At 41.7% G+C, this 21,061-nt stretch overlaps 1 protein-coding gene across 1 annotated transcript; it reads right to left on the bottom strand.

The window, feature by feature from the left end:
• Window positions 1–190: 190 nt before the first annotated feature.
• LOC122561494 (fibroblast growth factor 19-like) lies at window positions 191–4,475 on the bottom strand. Its single transcript, XM_043713242.2, has 3 exons — window positions 3,817–4,475; window positions 3,012–3,115; window positions 191–2,050 (listed from the first exon to the last, which is right to left on the bottom strand). The coding sequence occupies exons 1-3, from the start codon at window positions 4,148–4,150 to the stop codon at window positions 1,757–1,759; spliced, it is 732 nt and encodes a 243-aa protein (XP_043569177.1). The 5' UTR covers window positions 4,151–4,475; the 3' UTR covers window positions 191–1,756.
• Window positions 4,476–21,061: the final 16,586 nt, after the last annotated feature.

Here is a 21,061-nt window from a genome sequence, read left to right as displayed (position 1 = left end):
GAATTTTTGTCTCAAGGAAATCAATGACAACATGGAAACTCATGGAACTTGATGAGGATATACTTAATTGATATTTATCCAAGTACAGTAATCAAATTGTAAAAATGATAATCTGACCAATTAATAATCTCTCAGAATAGGAAATCATGAATGATTATTAAATAATTATTCAAATAAATCCAAAACATCATCAAGGAACAAAGTGCCATTTATTTTCTACTTCTGTTATATTATCTAAGTTGTACAAATTGCCACTAAAAAACATATTTATAAAATGTATTGGCATATAAATATAAATATTGGGAGCAATAATTTAAATAAATAGATAATTCAGAGCAGGCAGTACAATTTCACAGACAAGATTAATTTCATATATATGGCAAAGGAGTGATTCAAGTCTTTTACATAAAAGTGAAATAGAAAGCATTTACACTTACTTCTGCTCTTTATATATAACGTTTGTGTGTGTGATTTCCTTTCCAAGGAAATGAGCACTGAGAAGTATCATTCATGGAGTTTACAACACAGAAAGAGGCTATTCATCACGTCTGGATTTAGAAGAGAAAGCTATGGCTTCATCAGTCTCCTTAACCTCTTTAAAGGTAATGACAATTCAAGTGGACTGCAATAGATCCTAAATATGGTGAACGTAAACTCCAGAATGGTGTTTGACAAAAGCAATACACAAAAGACAACAAGTTAAATTCGAATTTTAAGTTTTGGAAGTGGGCAAGGAACTGGTTAAAGAGTAACAAAGTAACCAGTAATGGTTAGGGGCGTTACATCAGGGTGTGTGAAATACTAAACTCATTGCTCCAGGCTTCAAAGTTACTATTTCTAATTTATATTAATGGCCTGGAATCAGGCAAAGTAGCCAAATGTGAGGGTAATTCCAAAATTTGTAGGGTTGGAGTAATCACTGGAATGAAGTGTATAAATAAGCAATGGAAAGCCAAATGAGCTTTAATGCAGAGAATGCCTTTGGGATGTGGCAGACAAAAATAGGCGAAACCCATAATCCATAAATGGTGGTAAAATAAACCTAAAAATGGCTAGGGGTCTTCGTGGACTGCACTGGATGTTCACCATGCTCATCCAATACAGAGAAACCATCAGAAAAACTGGCAGAATGCAAAACCAGTAGGATGCAAGTCAGCGAATGTATTGGTTATATTGTCCCATGCTTCAGTACTGCATTCTGCACTGATTGTTGAGATATGTAAAAGGCAAAGCAATAGAGAAGGTGCACATTCAAATACTGGGTTAGAGATAAAAGTACAGAAAGCTTTTGTCGTGAAAAGAAATCATCTCACTGGTAAAGGAATTGGAAGGATATGTCTAGAATGTCAACTAAAATAAAGTAGCCAGTATAAATTATGGTCATGGAGTACTGGTTCAACCTGGAGAAGGCAAACTCAGAACTGATGTCAGGGTTATTTTCTTTACATTAGAAGTGGTGATTATGGAATAGACTCCAAAGAAGTATAATGAAAGTTAGATGTCTCTGGATCTAACCATTGCAAAACAAAACGTCCGAGTCATTTAGGGTGAATGAGCTGAGTGACCCTTACATCATGACCATGTGACTAGTCCCATCAGTGGATCATCAACTGGTTTATCTGCTCTAATTCCCTTTGTTGGACTACACAGTTATGAATAGATAGGTTGAATCTGATCCTGGTGAGAGTACTTTTGGGCCAATGTTGTCGATCACAGTCATTGGATTCTAAAGTCGGTATAACATGAGTCTGCAGCATTATCCTCGGCCAATTCTAGAGAGTTTGGGACTCGCTAGTTGTCCGGCTCTCATCCCGAAGGGGTCTGTGTCATTGGTCTCTCGTTCAGGGTTCCTCCGGCTGTGTGTCGTGGTTGGCAACTCATTTTCCCGTGGCAAGAACATTGAGAGCGGAGGCAGCTCTCTGTTCGGAATGAATGGACGCTTGTCTAGGCTCAGGCTTAACACCTTCTTGTGCCTTGGGGAGTGGTACACATTGTAAAATGTCTGTAACTGTTCCTCTTTGAAATTGCAATCATCTTCACGGTAGGTTGTCTATTGAAAAAAGGAAAAGAGTTTCAAATCAAAAATCTTACGCACACGTTTAACCCGAGCGAGATCATTACCTCTATTCACCTCGCCTTAAATTCAGGATCAATAGGGAATGCTGTTTGGGAATGAAGTCAGAGATTCATCCAGCATAGAAACATACAGCTGACCAACAAACACCCAACTACAATAATCCTATTTACCTGCACTTGGCCCATAGCTTTCCATGCCTTGGCATTTTAAATGCTCACCCAGATGTTTCTTAAATGTTGGGACAATAACTGCCTCCATGTCTACAGTGACCAACAAACACCAAACTACAGCAATCCTATTTTTCTGCACTTGATCCTTAGACTTCTATGCCCTGGCATTTTAAGTAATCATCCAAATGGTAAAGTCCAATGATATGCAGGTTAAGTGGATTGGCCATGCTGAATTGCCCACAGTGTCCAGGGATGTGCAGGTTAGATTGATTAGCTATGAGAAATACAGGGGTACAGGGATAGAGTAGAGGGATAGGTCTGGGTGGGAAGCTCTTTGGAGGATCAGGATGAAATCTATGGGCCAAATGGCTTGCTTCTACTCTGTAGGAATTCTATGAAATGTTGATAGGTGTTTGGGGATGAAGTCATAGAGTCGTATAGCATAGAAACAGGCCTTCAGCCCAGTATATCTACGCTGACCAACAAACACCAAGCCCATAACTTTCCATGCCCTGGCATTTTAAGTGCTCATCCAGATGTTTCTTAAAGGTTGGGACAGTATTTGCCTCCAGCACCTTCTATGTTTCTAGCACTGAGTGAACTTTTTTCCCTCTGTTCTGCTCTAAACCGCTTGCTCCCCACTTTAAACTTATACCCTTGGTGTTAGACACATCTGCCACAAGGTAGAGGTGTTTCTGTTTTGAAGAAACGTGTGCAGTAGAGCAGCCTTGCTACTTTTGAGTAACCAGATATGCAATACTCACTGATCCGAAAATGCTGCCTTCAGTGTCCATGCAGAGGTACCGTCCCGTCCTCACTCCCCGGATCACCACGTGTCCTGGTTCCACTGCTTTGATCTCCAGCAGAGCTGTAACCCACAAACACACAGGCCCCCCCCAAAAAAAGGTTAGACAGTGTCACCAACCCGACGCACATTCCCCAGGCAGCTGGTTGGTTTCGGGAAAACACACGAAGGGAGGTAAACTCTTGAAACGGGACTGGGCTCAGGGAAAGGGGGTCTGATTGGTAAGCTCCTTCAAAGAGCTTGGACGCTCACGATGGGCCGAACTGCCTCTTTCTGCGCTGCGTGGTGAAAGCACAAAGGGAGCCCAGTTACAGAGTGGCCAGGACCCAACTTTGGTCCGGTAACATTCCTGCAAAGTGAGTCCACGCCACGCTATCATCCACCAGTGATTCATCGCTTTTCTGGGTCAGAGGTTCAAAAAGGAGTCGGTCGAACGATCCGTTCAAACCGTTTGCGGTTATTAGAATCGTTCAGTAGAGTGACAGAACTGGGATAACGCAGATTCACCTTTAACATGCTTCGGGCTAAATGACATCATTGAAAGTTAGGAGCTGAAATTGAACTAACTTTTGGAAATGCCATCGGTTTTTTTTTAAAGAGAGACCAGAAATTTGATGGTGTCCTGCTGCTTTAACCATCAAATAATTCCAAACACCATGATATTGCATCATCATGTGATGAAAATAGAATGAAATTTAGGAAAAATAGAGAATTTTTTTGTGTCAGGGTTTGCTGCATGCAGATTTGAGAGCAGTGAGACTTACTGTAAAAGTTCTGGGAGTTGGAGCTGTCAATGTGCCCATCAGGGTTGATCTGTAAGTGCCTGCTGTTCCCCTCCATGTACAGGTGCTTCAGTCGGATCTGCTGACCCCAGTCCCGCTCCAGCTGAGCTCCTGAATCCGTCCTCACCAGAGGAGTTGACCTGACCAGTGAAGCCCCGAGGGAGACGGCGAGGTAGACGGCGATGCAGTTGATAATGTTGGTGCCCATTCCTACCCCGGGGGCTGGAGCTGGGAGCTTCTCCTGAAAACCAGCGGGATCGCTCTTCCGTTTCTGAACCCATTGCGCTGCTTTTAAACTCAATGTAGCAAATGACATCAGAATCACCTTAAAGCGCCGGCAGGAAGCCAGTGGTGTGACAGCTCCTGGGTTTCTGCACTAGATCCCGAGGAAAACTGATATGGGGAGGGGGAGGGGGCATATACAGTTGGAATCAATGATGGAGATACGTGCAGTGCCTTTTACACACACACACACACACCAAACAGGATAGACGGCAGAGTTTGAAATGCGAACTTTACTCCAACTATTTCACAGCACGAGACTGATTTCCCTCGTTAACTCGCTTCACTGGAAAGTGATTTGTCATCCTCAACCTGAGGAGATGTCCTTTATTCACCACATTCCCTCCCCATTTCTTGCCTTTTATTATTAACATGATGGCCTGGGTGTGTCCGGATGTATCTCCCCATTATACCTTTGCGATAATTTTCATCTCAGTCAGAACTTAAGGACATTGCTCCTTACAAATATGAGATCTTCTCTCCCCTACCCACCCAGCAGACCCCCTTTCCCACTTCCCCAGTTACAAACACATTCGCTGTTTCTACATAGATTGCAATCATTTTCACAAGTCCCCGGGGCGGCAAGAGTTGCAGTTGTTCATGGAATAACAGAAACTATTGTAAAAACTGCTGAATTTGATCAACGGGCAGCACTTTGGGCATGGAAGGGGTTTTTTTAAAAAAAAAAGACGACCAAAGCCGAGTGCAAATTGATTTCTCAAAGTTGAGTTGATGACCTGAACTGTGGTCACCTATTTATCAGGCGCTGTGCATTTGATTGATGTTCAGTTAAGGGTCCGATTAGGGTTGTTTGTCAAGGTTTCCGGAGCAAAATTCGCGTCCTCAATTTCCTATTAAATTTACATTTCGTAAAAATCGAAACCAAAGGAATTATTGCCACACCAAGGGCGCGTTTCATATTTCCCTTCAGCGCCCAACACGTGTTCAGGTCCTTCCCAACTCTCCCATCTCTTGCCTGACATTCCACACGTGAATCCCGAGGAAATTTCCAGAAACCTGATAAGGAGGGGCAGAGATTCCGAGAAAGTATCTGGACCAACAGTTTAATGAGGTCTTCAGCCGTGAAATTGACATTGACCCGAATGCATTCCCGCCCACGTAACCCGGCTAGAATTGGCATTGTTCTCATTCACACCGTTAATAATTGAGCATTTTGTCAGCTTCTCAGGGTGCGTTCTGATGGGTCACATGCGTTTTGCTGCGCATTATTTGAGATGGTTGTCACATTAAAATCCAGGAAACTAAGCAGATCGTAGTGTTTCATGACCGGGTCAAACCTTCCCAGACACAATCCCAAACCGATTCACTCAGCGTCTTTTATTTCAAGTTTATGAGTCAAGATTCACAATTGACACTGTTCGCGGTACATTTGGTTTTACCCCAGCTATAGCAGGACATCACCTTTTGGCAGGACTATCGCCAATTATTCGAATGTTTTGAAAACTGAGCAAGCTTCGCTGTTGCTCTGAGAGGCAATCTGCGCCGAAATCAAGTGGTTACTGTACAATTCCAGTAACACACATCTGTCAAAGCACCACGAGGGGGCAGGCATCGACCTTTGTATTGGACAACTCCACTGGCCTTCCGAGAAGCTCAAATCCTCCACATCTTCTGTGAAATACCTACATTTCTATTCCACAACTCACCTAACCGATATTGGTATGAAAATTTTAAAATAAATGTTATTGCACAGAAATCTATTTTGGTAAATTAGAGTGGCGGGACTGTACTTGCAAATAGCCTTACGGGAACACAATGTTGTGGGAATAGCAGAGAGCTGGCTCAGACAAGGACAGGTCCGGGCAAGAAATATCACTAATGCAATATGTCTAATCCTAAGGAAAGAAATGAGGAGGGGTGGAAATATTGGTTAAGGAGATTATTACAGTATTGGAGAGAAATGATTTCCCAGAGGAATCAAGCACATTTGGTTAATGAACCATAGAGGTACCCTTAGAGTATGTCTGGTGTTCTACAGGTCACTAATTAGGAGGAAAGATACAAAGAGCAAAACAAGCCAGGAAATTACGAAGAGGTACAAGAACTGCAGGGTACTGTAGTAATAGATGAACATTCAATCATCTTAACACGGATTGGGACTTTGAGGGAGAACAAGGGGAGAAAGTATTTGAAAAGTGTCCCGGAGAATTTTCTTGATTGAACAGTTTCGAAGAAGGGGATTTCTGAGGAGTAATAGTGACCAGTGGATCAGGTTTCAGCAAAAAAAAATCGTAGGGTTTAAAATAGCTACACAAAAGATCAAAGTGCAACTTAGAGTAAAAATCCTTAATATTGAAGGTGGCAGCCTAGTAATATTATTGTTAGACTATTAACTCAGAGACCCAGGGAATGTTCTGGGGTCCGGGGTTTGAATGCCACTGTGGCAGATGGTGGATATAACAATAAAAATCTGGAATTAAGGATCTAATGATGACTATGAATCTATTGTTAATTGTTGGAAAAACCTATCTTGTTCACTGTTCTCGTTTAGGGCTGAAAACTGCCATACTTGCCTGGTCTGGCCGAAATGTGACTTCAGATCCACAGCAATGTGTTGACTCATAACTGCCCTCAAGGCAATTAGAGATGGGCAATAAATGCTGGCCAGGCCAGAGATGCCCACAACTTGTGAATGATTAAAAAAAATAATCAATTTAAGTGGATAAAGAACTGATTTGTCCCAGGCAAACTGGAATCAAAGATCAGCAGACCAAACAGGACTACTTGTGTGCCAGACAGCATTGGGAGCAAGAGATAGACAGAGCTAAGCGATCCCACAAGCAATGGATCAGATCTAAACTCTGCAGTCCTGCCACATCCAGTCACGAATGGTGATGGATGATTAAACAACTCACTGGAGGAAGAGGATCCACAAATATCCCCATCTCCAATGATGGAAGAGCCCAGCACATCAGTGCAAATGGTAAGGCACTTTCTCAGCAATCTTCCGCCAGAAGCGCTGAGTGGATGCTCCATCTCGGCCTCCTCCAGTGGTCCCAGCAATAGAGGTACCAGTCTTCAGCCAATTCAATTGACTCCATGTTATATCAAGAAACGGTTGGAGACACTAGATACTGTAAAGGCCATAGGCCCTGACAACATTCCAGTAATAATACAGAAGACTTGTGCTCTAGAACTTGCTGCTCCCCTAACCAAGCGTTCCAGTACAGTTACAACACTGGTATCTACCTGACAATGTGGAAAATTGCCCAAGTATGTCCTGTACTTAAAACGCAGGATAAATCCAACCCAGTCAAGTACTACCCCATCAGTCTACTCTCGATCATCAGTAAAGTGATAGAAGGTGTCATCACCAGTGCTATCAAGCAGCTCCTGTTCAGCAATAACCTGAGCCCAGTTTGGGTTCCACCAGAGTCATTCAGCTGCAAATCTCATTACAGCCAAACGTGATCCAAACATGAACAAAAGAGATGAATTCAAATGATGAGGTGAGAGATAAATGCGAGCTGCTGCATTTTGGGAAAACAAATCTTAGCAGGACTTAAGCACTTAATGGTAAGGTCCTAGGGAGTGTTGCTGAACAAAGAGACCTTGGAGTGTAGGTTCATAGCTTCTTGAAAGTGAGTGGATAGGAAGGTGGATAGGAAAATGAAGATGCATTTGGTATGCTTTCCTCTATTGGTCAGTATTGAGTACAGGAGTTGGAAGGTCATGTTGCAGCTGTACAGGACATTGGTTCGGCCTGTACAGGACATTGGTTCCAGGACATTGTTGGAATATTGCGTGCAATTCTGGTCTCCTTCCTATTGGAAGGATGCTGTGAAACTTGAAAGAGTTCAGAAAAGATTTACAAGGATGTTGCCAGAGTTGGAGTATTTGAGCTATAAGGAGAGATTGTATCGACTGGGGCTGTTTTCCCTGGAGTATAGGAGGCTGAGGGGTGACTTTATAGAGGTTTATAAAATCATGAAGGGCATGGACAAGGTCTTTTCCCTGGGATCGGGGAGTCCAGAACTAGAGGGCATAGGTTTAGAGTGAGAGGGGAAAGATATAAAAGAGACCTAAGGGGCAACTTTTTCATGCAGAGGGTGGTACATGTATGGAATGAGATGCCAGAGGAAGTGGTGGAGGCTAGTACAATTACAACATTTAAAAGCATCTGGATGGGTATATGAATAGAAAGGGTTTAGAGGGATATGGGCCAGGTGCTGGCAGGTGGGACTGGATTGGGTTGGGATGTCTGGTCGGCATGGACAAGTTGGACTGAAAGGTCTGTTTCCATGCTGTACATCTCAATGAATCTGGCTCTGAGAGACAGTTACTGACATCAAAGCTACATTCGACTGAGTGTGGCTTCAAGAATCCCTGGCAAAACTGGAATTAGTGGGTATCGGGGCAAACTGTTCAGGGTTGGAGACATACCTGGCACATAGGAAGATGGTCATGGTTGTTGGAGGTCAGTCATCTCAGCTCCAGGATGTCGTTGCAGGTTAGTGTCCTAGGCCCAAACATCTTCAGTTGCTTCATCAATGACTTTCCCTCCATCATAAGGTCAGAAATGGGGATGTTCGCACAATGTTCAGCACCGTTCGCGATTCCTCAGACACTAAAGCTGTCCATGTCCAAATGCAACAAGATCTAGACCACATCAAAGCTTGGACTGACGAGTGGTAAGTAACATTCGTGCCACACAAATGCCAGTCTATGACCATCACGAATAAGAGAAAATCTAACCATAGCCCCTTGGCATTCAACAGTGTTACTATCACTGAATCGCCCACTATCAACATCCAGGGAGGGGGTGGTAATCATTGACCAAAAACACCATTGGACTCAGCACACAAACACACAGTGGCTACAAGAGCAGGACAAAATCTAGGAATAATACGGCGAATAACTCACCTCCTGACTCCTCAAAGGGAGACAACTGATGGTGAGTTTAACCTGAGGGTCACCACACCTCAGGTGACGGGGCGAGGTTGACAAGGAAGAACTTTCAGGTTGACCTCAGCCAGTGCAGGAACTGAACTACACTGTTGTCGTCACTCTGCATTGGAAACCAGCGTCCAACCAACTTATCTTACTTCATGTGTTTACTAATTATATCCTGAATAATTGTTTAAAGAGGCTTCCCCACAACTGAAGTTAAACTAACTGGTCTGTAATTGCTGGGCCTATCCTTGCAACATTTTTTGAACAAGGACGTAATGTTTGCAATTCTCCAATCTTCTGGCACCTCCCCTAAGTCTAGAGAAAACTGAAAGACTCTTTTCAGTGACCTGCAGTTTCCACTGTCACTTCCTCCTTATACAAGAGTGGAAGGATAAACCTAGCAACTACAGTTTAATCTCAGTGATGGGAAAGCTTATTCTGGGCATCACATTTGAGGAAGGATGGAAAGATTATAAAAAGGTTGCAGAAAGGATTTACCAAACTGAGAGGTTTAAATAGAGTCATAGAGGTGTACAGCATGGAAACAACTTGTCCATGCTGACCAAATATCTTAAATTAATATAGTTCCACTTGCCAGCATTTGGCCCATATCCCTCTAAACCTTTCCTATTCATATGCCCATCCAGATGCTTTTTAAATGTTGTAATTGTACCAGTCTCCACCACCTCCTCTGGCAGCTCATTCCAAACACACACCACCCTCTGAGCCTTAGGTCCCTTTTAAATCGTTCCCCTCTCACCTTAAACCTATGCCCTCTAGTTCTGGACTTACCCACCTCAGGAAAAAGGCCATGGTTATCCACCCTATTCATGCCTCTCATAGAGTCTTGGAGATGTATAGCATGGAAACAGACCCTTCGGTCCAACCCGTCCATGCCGACCAGATATCCCAACCCAACCTAGACCCACCTGCCATCACCCGGCCCATATCCCTCCAAACCCTTCCTATTCATATACCCATCCAAATGCCTCTTAAATGTTGCAATTATACCAGCCTCCACCACATCCCCTGGCAGCTCATTCCATTCATGTCTGCGTGAAAAGGTTGCCTCTTAGGTCTCTTTGATATCTTTCCCCTCTCACCCTAAACCTATGCCATCTAGTTCTGGACTTTCCCACCCCAGGGAAAAGACTTTGTCTATTGATCCTATCCATGCCACTCATAATTTTGTAAACCTCTATAAGGTCACCCCTCAGCCTCCGACGCTTCAGGGAAAACAGCCCCAGCCTGTTCAGCCTCTCCCTGTAGCTCAAATCCTCCAATCCTGGCAACATTCTTGTAAATCTTTTCTGAACTCTTTCAAGTTTCACAACATATTTCCGATAGGAAGGAGACCAGAATTGCACACAATATTCCAACAGTGGCCGAACCAATGTCCTGTACAGCCGCAACATGACCTCCCAACTCCTGTACTCAATACTCTGGCCAATAAAGGAAAGCATACCAAACGCCTTCTTCACTATCCTATCTACCTGCACTCCAAGGTCTCTTTGTTCAGCAACACTCCCTAGGACCTTACCATTAAGTGTATAAGTCCTGCTAAGATTTGCTTTCCCAAAATGTAGCACCTCGCATTTATCTGAATTAAACTCCATTTGCTACTTCTCAGCCCATCGGCCCATCTGGTCTAGACCCTGTTGTAATCTGAGGTAACCCTCTTCGATGTCCACTACACCTCCAATTTTGGTGTCATCTGCAAACTTACTAACTGTACCTCTTATGCTCGCATCCAAATCATTTATGTAAATGACAAAAAGTAGAGGGCCCAGCACCGATCCTTGTGGCACTCCACTAGTCACAGGCCTCCAGTCTGAAAAACAACCCTCCACCACCACCCTCTGTCTTCTACCTTTGAGCCAGTTCTGTATCCAAATGGCTAGTTCTCCCTGTATTCCATGAGATCTAACCTTGCTAATCAGTCTCCCATGGGGAACCTTGTCGAATGCCTTACTGAAGTCCATATAGATCACATCTACTGCTCTGCCCTCATCAATCGTCTTTGTTACTTCTTCAAATGATTTTAGAAAATTCTATAAGGTCACCCCTCAGCCTCCGACCCTCCAGAGAAAACCGCCCTAGCCTATTCAGCCTCTCCTTATAGCTCAAATCTGTGTAAATCTTTTCGGAACCTTTTCATTTTTAACAACATTTCCTACAGCAGAGACCAGAATTGATTCCAATATTCCAAATGTGGCCTAACCAATGATGTGTACAGCCACAACATGGCTTCCCAATTCCTATACTCAATGTACTGACCAATAATGGCAAGTGCACCAAATGCCTTCTTCACGATCCTGCACTCCAAGGTCTCTTTGCTCAGCAACACTCCCTAAGGAGAAAGTGAGGTCCAGCAACACATTTCCAACACTCCCTAAGATCTTGTCATTAAGTGTATAAGTCCTGCCCCAATTTGTCTTTCCAAAATGCAGCACCTCACACTTACCTACATTAAACTCCATCTGCCACCCCTCAGCCCATAGGCCCATTTGAGCAAGATCCCATTGTACTCTGAGATAACTTTCTTCATTGTCCTGTACACCAACTGTTTTGGTATCACCTGCAAACTTACTAACCATTCCTCCTATATTCACATCCAAATCATTTATGTAAATGACAAAAAGTAGTAGACACAGCACCGATCTGTGTGGCACAATGTTGCTCACAGGTCTCCAGTCCAAAAAACAACCCTCCATTGACAAACTGTCTCCTGCTTTCAAGCTAATTTTTTTTCCAAATAACTAACTCTCCATGGAAGATTCCATGTGATCTAACCTTGCTAACGAATCTTCCATGCAGATCTTGTCGAATGCCTTGCTGAGTGCATATAGACAATGTCTACTGCTCTGCCTTCATCAATCTTCTTTGTCACTTCTTCAAAAAACTCAATCAAGTTAGTGAGACATGACTTCCTATGCACAAAGCCATATTGATTATCCCTAATCAGTCCTTGCGTTTCCAAATACATGTAAATCCTGTCCCTCTTAAAACCCTCCAACAACCTACCCACCACTGACATGAGGCTCACCAGTCTATAGTTCTCTGACCTCTCCTTACCTTTCTTAAATAATGGCACCACATTAGCCACCCTCTAGTCCACCGGGAGCTCACCTGTGGCTATTGATGATAACAATAGCTCAGCAAGGGACCCAGCAATCACTTTCCTAGCTTCCCGTAAAGTTCTGGGATATACCTGATCAGGTCCTGGGGACCGAATCCACCTTTTAAGTATTTTAAGACATCCAGGACCTCCTCTTCTGTAATATGAACATTTTTCAAGATATCACTATTTATTTCTCCAAGTTTTCTTGCTTCCATATCCTTCCCCATAGTAAACATTGACACAAAATACTCGTTTAATATCTTACTCATCTCCTGTAGTTCCACACATATATGGCCACGTTGATCTTCAAGGGACCTTAATTCTCTCCCTAGTTACTCTTTTGTTCTTAATGTATTTGTTGAATCTCTTTGGATTCTCCTTAACCCTATTTGCCAAAGCTATTTCATGTTCCCTTTTTGCCCTCCTGATTTCCCTCCCTGCTGCCCTTGTACTCTTCTAGGGATTCACTCCATCCCAGCTGTCTATACATGACAATTGCCTCCTTTTACTTGACAAACTGACAATTTCTCTCGTCATCCAGTATTCCCTACAGCTACCAGCCTTGCCCTTTACAATAGCAGGACCGTACTGTCTCTGGGCTCTCACTATCTCGTTCTTGAAGGCCTCCCACTTTCCAAACATCCCTTAACCTGTGAATAGCCTCTCCCAATCAACTATTGAAAGTTCTTGCCTATTACTATCAAAATTGGCCTTACTCCAATTTAGAACGTTAACTTTTGGATGAGGTTTATCCCTTTCCATAACTATTTTTAAATGAGGTATACAAAGTTGTTAGGGCTTTAGATGAGGAACCCAGAATGAATGCTTGCCAGTGGAAGAAAGGTTGAAAACCAAAGGTACAGATTTAAATAGATTGCCAACAAATTGGCAAGAAACCAAGGTGAAATTAAGCCAATATGTTTACACAATTGATGATGATCTAGAATGTAATGCCTGAAAGTGGCATGGAAACAGATTCAATCATGTCTGCAATTGGATAAGGGCATCTGAAGAGCAAGAACTTGCAAGATTATAGGGAAAGGGCAGGGACTGAGAAGCTCTTGCGGTGAGCAAATGATTTCCTTCTGTGGTGTATCTAATTTATGATTTTCAAATTGTATATGAACATGCTAAAAATGATCACTTGAAGACTCAAGAATGTTTAGGCTTTGGTGTCTCAAATTTTCAAGTTATCAACCTTTGTACGTTAAATATGAATGAAGTTTCTGTGTATCACCTATAAGATTCTTGTCATTTAAAAAAAACTCTTGAATGAGATCTGGGGGTCATGAGCAAGCATTTGTTGCTCATGTTCAAATGAAAACAGCATTTAAAAATATTACTGCAATGATAACAACTTGCAGGACGAATATATACCAAAAAACATTTTGAACATGAATAAAACTGGACTGTTTCACCATCTTTTGCTAGATTGCCCCTTAATGTTTAAAGATGAAAGACATAATGATAAAAAGTGAAGTAAGGAATGTGTTGCTGCTAAGGGATTACAGATTACAGATTAGATTACAGTGTGGAAACAGGCCCTTCGGCCCAACAAGTCCACACCGACCCGCCGAAGCGAAACCCACCCATACCCCTACATTTACCCCTTACCTAACACTACGGGCAATTTAGTATGGCCAATTCACCTGACCCTGCACATCCTTGGAGTGTGGGAGGAAACCGGAGCACCCGGAGGAAACCCACGCAGACACGGGGAGAACGTGCAAACTCCACACAGTCAGTCACCTGAGGCGGGAATTGAACCCGGGTCTCTGGCGCTGTGAGGCAGCAGTGCTAACCACTGTGCCACCGTGCCACCCAACGTGGATGTGCCAACGTGGATGGCATCTAAAAGCTGTCACTTCTTGTGTTAGAAAGGTTCAAGAAGCCATATTGCTTTGTAAATATCAAGACATTCCCCATGCACAAAGAGGCCAACAAAACTGCTTGGATGACCTCTACACCTTTTGAGATGTGGATCAGGAAACTGGACAAAATGAACCAATGGAAGGAAGGTTATCATCCTGATGACCCTGAAGATTGTGATAAATGTTTGCTCGCTCACTAACTAAATCAGCAGGGCAGTGGAAGTGCTCCAGGATATCACACTGCAACACAAAAACACAGAAGGCATCTTTGAATGAATTGATGACATGGCTGATTCATAGAAGACAGCACTCTAAGGAGAAAAAGGATTGCTGAATTTTTAACAGAGCTAACTCCCAAACATTTTCAAAGTGCCTTGGTGCAAAAGGTCATTATAAACTGCGAACAAATTGAAAAATAGACATTTTTTTACAAAGTTACTGCATCACTCTATTTTCCCTTTATTGGACATACAGTATGTTTTTCGGCAAATTGATATATATAGAGGCTATTGTGAAGTTCCAATTCACTCATATTTATACGTTGGCCCCTGTGATCCAACTTGACATTGAATAAATGGGTTTTAAAGGAGTGTCTTAAAAGATTTAGGGAGGAATACCATTTCTCATTCCTCTCCAATCAAAGTCCCTTTACCTCGAGACAAAAAAAAATCAAAGATCTGCAGATGTTGGAAATCAGAAATTAATCAATATCGCTTCCAATTTCCATCCCACTCTCACTTTCACCTTGTCCATCTCTAACTCCTCCCTTCTTTTCCTCGATACCTCTATTTCCAACTTTGGGGATAGGCTGGCCACCATGATCCACTATAAACCACTGAGTCCCACAGCTACCTCAAATATACATTCTCCCACCCTGCTTTCTGTAAAATCTTTATTTAATTCTCCCAATTCCTCTGTCTCTGTCACATGTTTCGATAATGTCAAGTTCAACAAGGGGGCCACTGGAATGTCCACATTTTTCCCAGCCAAGAATTCCTCATCACCGTGGTTGACAGGGCCCTCAGCTGTGTCCAACCCATCTCCTGAAGTTTGGCCCTCACCCCCTCTCTTCCTTTCCACAGCAGCAATCACATCCAGAGGATCATTAGTGCCATTTCCGCCACCTCCAGTGGGATGCCACCATTAGACACACATTCCCCTTGTCAGCCTTCTACAGAGTCCATTTCCTTTGGGATGCTTTGGTTCACTCTGCCTCCACTTGCAACACCTCCCCAGAGCCCCATGTCATCTTCCCTGCAGAAGGTGTAACACTGCCTGTTTACTTCCTCCCTTCTGTGGGCGGCACGGTGGCACAGTGGTTAGCACTGCTGCCTCACAGCGCCTGAGACCCGGGTTCAATTCCCGCCTCAGGCGACTGACTGTGGAGTTTGCACGTTCTCCCCGTGTCTGCGTGGGTTTCCTCCGGGTGCTCCGGTTTCCTCCCACAGTCCAAAGATGTGCAAGTCAGGTGAATTGGCCATGCTAAATTGTCCGTAGTGTTAGGTAAGGGGTAAATGCAGGGGTATGGGTGGGTTGCGCTTCGGCGGGTCGGTGTGGACTTGTTGGGCCGAAGGGCCTGTTTCCACACTGTAATGTAATCTAAATGTAATCTAAATGATATACTGGTCTTCTCAGCATCAAGTGCCCAAACACAACTTCCAGGTGAAACAGCTCTTTACCTGTATTTCACTCAATCTGGTCTACTATATTCACTGCTCAAAATGTGGTCTCCTCTATGTTTGGGAGACTAAGTGTAGACTGGATGACCGCTTTGTAAAATACCTACGCAAAAATGACCCTGAGATTCAGGTTGCCTGCCAGTGTTTCCTGGCTGACATCCCTGTCTCAGGCTTACTGCAGTGCTCAAGCATAGCTCAGCACAAACTGAAAGAACAACACCTCATTTTCCACTTGGGAACTGCAATCTTCTAGACTTGATATCAAGTTTAACAGTTTGAAGATCTGAAAACCTTTCTATGGAAAGAGGAGGGCAAGGAGAAGACATGGATGCAATTTACATGAATGGCCTTCATGTAATCTTAAAACAATGATCACATGGATCTGTGCCAATGTATCATTATTATTAGCAATGCAGTTGTTTTAAAAATTAAACAGATCATGTAAATGTAGAAATTATTGTTGAATATCATCACAAATAGATTTTAGCACTTTCAGAGTCAGGCTCTGGGTTCAAGCTCCACTAGTGGAATATAATCGAGTTGAATGCAGTTGCTAATATGAAGATTAGATGCTTAGCCTAACAATATTCAATACTAAATAAAAGTAATTGACTACTTGTTATAATGGATGAGATCTGTAACTAATGAAATGTAGAATTGAAGGGAATGGCAGGTAATTTTCATTTCATGTATTTATGTGTTTGGATTAGTTGCACATTTAGAAATTTTACTTTGAGGGTCAGACTTGCCATTCAGCACAGTAACCCTGACAATGGTTTCCAGAGTTTTTATGCTTCACCTTCAGATGCTTCCTTTCTCCATATGGCAGACAACTATACATTACATTATCATTACATTACAGGATGGAGTTACCTGAGCAATACACTGCATTAGCCTCTTCAAAACTTTCAGAATTTATTTGTAGTTTTCATACATTTTGTATACTTTCTTAATCTTTAAAGGATTTGTCTGTCTTCTTGCCTACCAGTGTATTTTTGCATGAGTTCAAAATCATTTAGCACTTTTCATTGCTGTATCAAATTCCAATTATTCCATGAATTTATAGTCTACTAAATTAAGATGGAGGAAAGTCAAATAATACTGAATTCCAGGTAAAACAGAATTGGTATTTCCTTAAAACCAATCTCAGTTTGCATTCATAATGCATTCATATAATGAAACAAGTACGAGATTATAATCTTCAACAATTTTAGTTGACTTCTAGACTGTACGTTCTTTGCCAGACTCAAACAGCCATCAGATTTTAAGGCATACATTGTTGTGAAACTAATATTGATATAGGCATTCACTTTTACATCAGATTGGAATTTCCAACTCTGTTAAGGCACAGAAAAACTCCAAATGCATCAGCAAGGAAATATCTCTTTCCCAGAAAAACAATGTACTTTATCACACTTTTGGCTATATTATTAATCTTCAAAGAGTTAGAACCACCTAATTTGCAGCACAGGAGGCCTTTCAGCCTAGAGAGTAGAGTGTGGTTGGAGATCACAGCTGGCTGTGTATAGCACATTTGTGCTTATGCTTGTTCTTCAGCCGGAGCCATCTGGTCAGATTCAATCCCCTGCCTTCTTTTCTCATATTCTTACCTTGATAATACTTGTTAATTGTGTTTCTACATGATCAATAACTTCTCTCTCAGACCTGCACTACCCAACCACAGCAAATTGAAAATGTGGTGCATTTGCAGAAGATGCAGTGCCAACTCTATCGCCTGCTCCAGGTTTCTTGCCACATCCTCGCTTGCATGGGTTTCACATTGGGAATATTGAAGGCAAACAGTGGTTTTGCTGCAGATCTGAAAGGCCATTTATGACTGAAGACGGCATGAAGATTTTGTTCAAGGCTGGAGAGAGTCTGGAGACCTGCTTCCTTGGATCTTCAGCGCATTTCTGTTATTCTACAGATCTTCAGGGAATCACTGCCAGTTTTGAATAAAATAGAACAGAATCCTCACAGTATGGAAACAGGCAATTCAGCCCATTGAGTCCACACTGACCCTCTGAAAAGCATCCTCTCCAGACCCTATCTGTAACCCTGCATTTTCCATGGCTAATCCACCGAGCCTGCACTATGGACAATTTAGCATGGTCAATCCGCCTAACCTGCACATCTTTGGACCATGGGAGGAAACTGGTGCACCCACAGGAAACCCACACAGACACGGGCCACCCCCAAAAGTGGAACATCCCTTCATTTGGAAATCTCAGGAAATCCTTTGAAAGTATGATGTGGCAAGATCTAATGTAACAAGTTGTCCACTTCTATTTTCTCTGCACCCGGAAACAAAGTGATTCCTAGTTCCTGTTGAAACCCCTATTAGAATCATTTCCTTAAAACACTGAGCTACTGTCATAAACATAATTTCTCACTCCCAAAAACACTTTTGTTAAATTACAGCAACTCTACCAAGGATCCTTTTTATTGTTTATTACTATTTTGCCCTAAGAATTTAGGACTCTAGTTATTTTTGAACTGTTCAATTCCTAGTAAATTTTATTGAACCTTTGCTGCATCCTGGGTATCCAAGCATGTTCTAATCAATATCTCACATAAATCAATACCTTGAGACCACCTATGTGAAAAGCTCAGAATCAAAGTAGTATTATGTATAGTGATGATGATAAATAGGAAAGCATCAATGAAATCAGTTAGTTCAGCTGTCCTCAATCCTTACACATGGTATTGAAACTCTCAGTATAGAGATAAAAATGATATTGTAGATTTGTGTACTTATTAAACAGAAAGAGTAACTGTGATAATTAAATGAACACTTGGCAACAATCTAAGCTAATGTATATGTTATTCATCAGTTAGCCCATAAAGACACTATTTCCAGGCAAACATAATTCACATTGTGGTCCATAGTTTATTTGCAATCATGTATTTCCACCCTCTGAATCAATTAATACAATCAGATGCATGTTTGCATTAAATATACTGGAAATAGATTCCTGCCATTTACTGTAAATTATTTCTTCATAGAACTACTGAATTCAGAACAAATTATTACCTTATGAAGGATACTGGAACTCTTAATTGTTTCTGATATAAAAAGAGAATATATGTAGTCACAAAGGTGTATAAAATGTTATTATCATGTGGAATTTGGATTTTAAAGTAGAGGTAAACAAGATTTGTGGTTTTAGTTCTGTGAAGGAAACTGTTTTTTCAAGACATCAGAAAATCATTTCAAACAGTGAGCTGCAGATATCATTTACAAGAAGGCATGTGATTCAAATAAATGCCCTTCAGGTAAAATCAAAGTAAGGTTGCCATAGCCCTTTTGGACCATACTGAGATTCACCACACTTCATGCAAAGAGAGAGGTTGAAAAAGAAGGACCTTCATGCTAACATCAGCTAATGTGAAAACTAAACCCATGCTGCTGGCATTACTCTGAGCTAACCAACCCCCAGGAAACTCAATGCCTTGTCTCTTCCTGTTAAGTGTTACATTATGTTAGTTTCAAAGGGATGGATTTGGTTGCAGGTTTCATTTTCAAATATTTCACCCAATCCTTGGTTAGGGCTACAGGTTAGCAACAAAATCTGAACCTCAAGAAGGAGATGAAGAAAGTTCACATGCTAGCAGTTAGGTTTGAAAAATGACAAGCTGTGAAAGCTTTTGCTGAGTCAAAGCTGACAGGCCACAGCAGACATCTTATTTAATTCAAGAAAGATAACCCACTAATATGGAGAAACATGACATGAACTTTTATTTTGTATCATTGCACACAGATACAAGATGTCGGCAGCAAGGTAGGGAATGCTCAACACCCTATCTGCTTCTGATTTCCAGGAATGCTGCACATTTTTTGTCCATTTATTATTTTTAACATTAATACTAATCTTACCTCCTTTTGGCGGCTTTGGTGGAGGAGGGATATTTTGGGTGCAGTGGTGGTTCACTGTGGCCAATTACTACTCTAGATAATTAAGCTGACTGAATTCAATTCAGTCAGACATTGTTGAATATATTCAGATGCATGAAATGATACATTTTATGATTTGTATTAAGCCTCATCTCATGAAGTATTTGCTCTACCATCTTTACAGGGATTAACAAATAGAATAGACATTGATAGATCGTTAATAGGAATATTAGTGTTACAGACCTTGGTTAAATTATGGCACACACAGATTGAAGACAGCCACCAGTGTCCAAATGTGTGAATGCTTCATCCCATATTATTGCAATGTACATGGTGAGAACACAGAAGGCATTACGGATGCAGCATCGTCAATGCTGTTTCTGCAACAGACATCCCAGCAAAAAGCAGTAAGATAAAGGTAACGTTGCCATAATCCTACTGGATCATAGGGCTGTGCTCTCTTTACAGAGAGGTGATTGGTGACGATTTAACCTGACAGTCGTCACGTGTCAAGTGAGGACACCTTCATAGTAACCTCAGCCAGTATGGGAATTGAACCTGTATTGTTGGCTTCACTCTGTATTGCAAACCAGCTGTCCAGTCAACTGAGCTTACTGACCCCCTAAAGCAATGACGACTGGACAATGCACACCCCTGAGTTGCTTTCTGTCTTCACCTGACATTGTTCCACAAAAGAAATATTGGCATAGCTGAGAGGCTAGACAACGATGTGTAATCTGAGTTATCCAAGAAAAAGTATAATGTTAGAGTTACAGAGAGATCTTTCAAGAGAGAAATTATCACATTGCACCAATGTCAAATGCATGGTATATACAATGGGATAAACAACAGTTTAAGTCTATATTAGTGATTTTAAAATAATTAGGAGTTCAATTCATTAATTTAGTACCCAATTTTCAGTGAAAATGTATGGATTTTGTTGACTTTGGAATGGTTACTGGGAAACAAGAAAATAAATACCTATATTTGTTTTCATACCAACTAAGAACAGAAACAGCATGAAGTATAAAAGACTATAACTGGTCCAGCATGAATGAACAAAACACTTCTACTCTGCAAATTGCAATCTATTCTCACTAACCTTTGCCTGGTCAGAGCCCAGTTAGTGCACTCAAGTTAAAAAAAACGTTGAAGCTGGGGTTTCAGATATCAGTGTGGTTTTCACAAATGTACTTTCTCAAAAAAAAGTTGAATCCACTTTTTAAAAATTCACAACCTTCCCAATTCTAGCTAAGATCCATAATTATGAATAATGATGAGATGTTAGACATAAATGAACTGCAGGATTTCAATAATGCATGTTGACATGTTCATTTGATAACTGTTTCCTTTCTCTCCTGTCAGAAAAAGTCCTATTTTACAAATGGTAGAAATTGTTGAGCAGACATAAATAATAAAGCAATACAATCCATGATCTGTACTATCAAAGCACTGTTTCATAATC

The sequence above is a fragment of the Chiloscyllium plagiosum genome, unplaced genomic scaffold (assembly GCF_037043375.1).
Source record: "Chiloscyllium plagiosum isolate Xiang-an unplaced genomic scaffold, Cpla_swu_hap1 HiC_scaffold_23, whole genome shotgun sequence".
Lineage (NCBI taxonomy): Eukaryota > Metazoa > Chordata > Chondrichthyes > Orectolobiformes > Hemiscylliidae > Chiloscyllium > Chiloscyllium plagiosum.
This window is presented reverse-complemented; position numbering and strand designations above follow the sequence as displayed.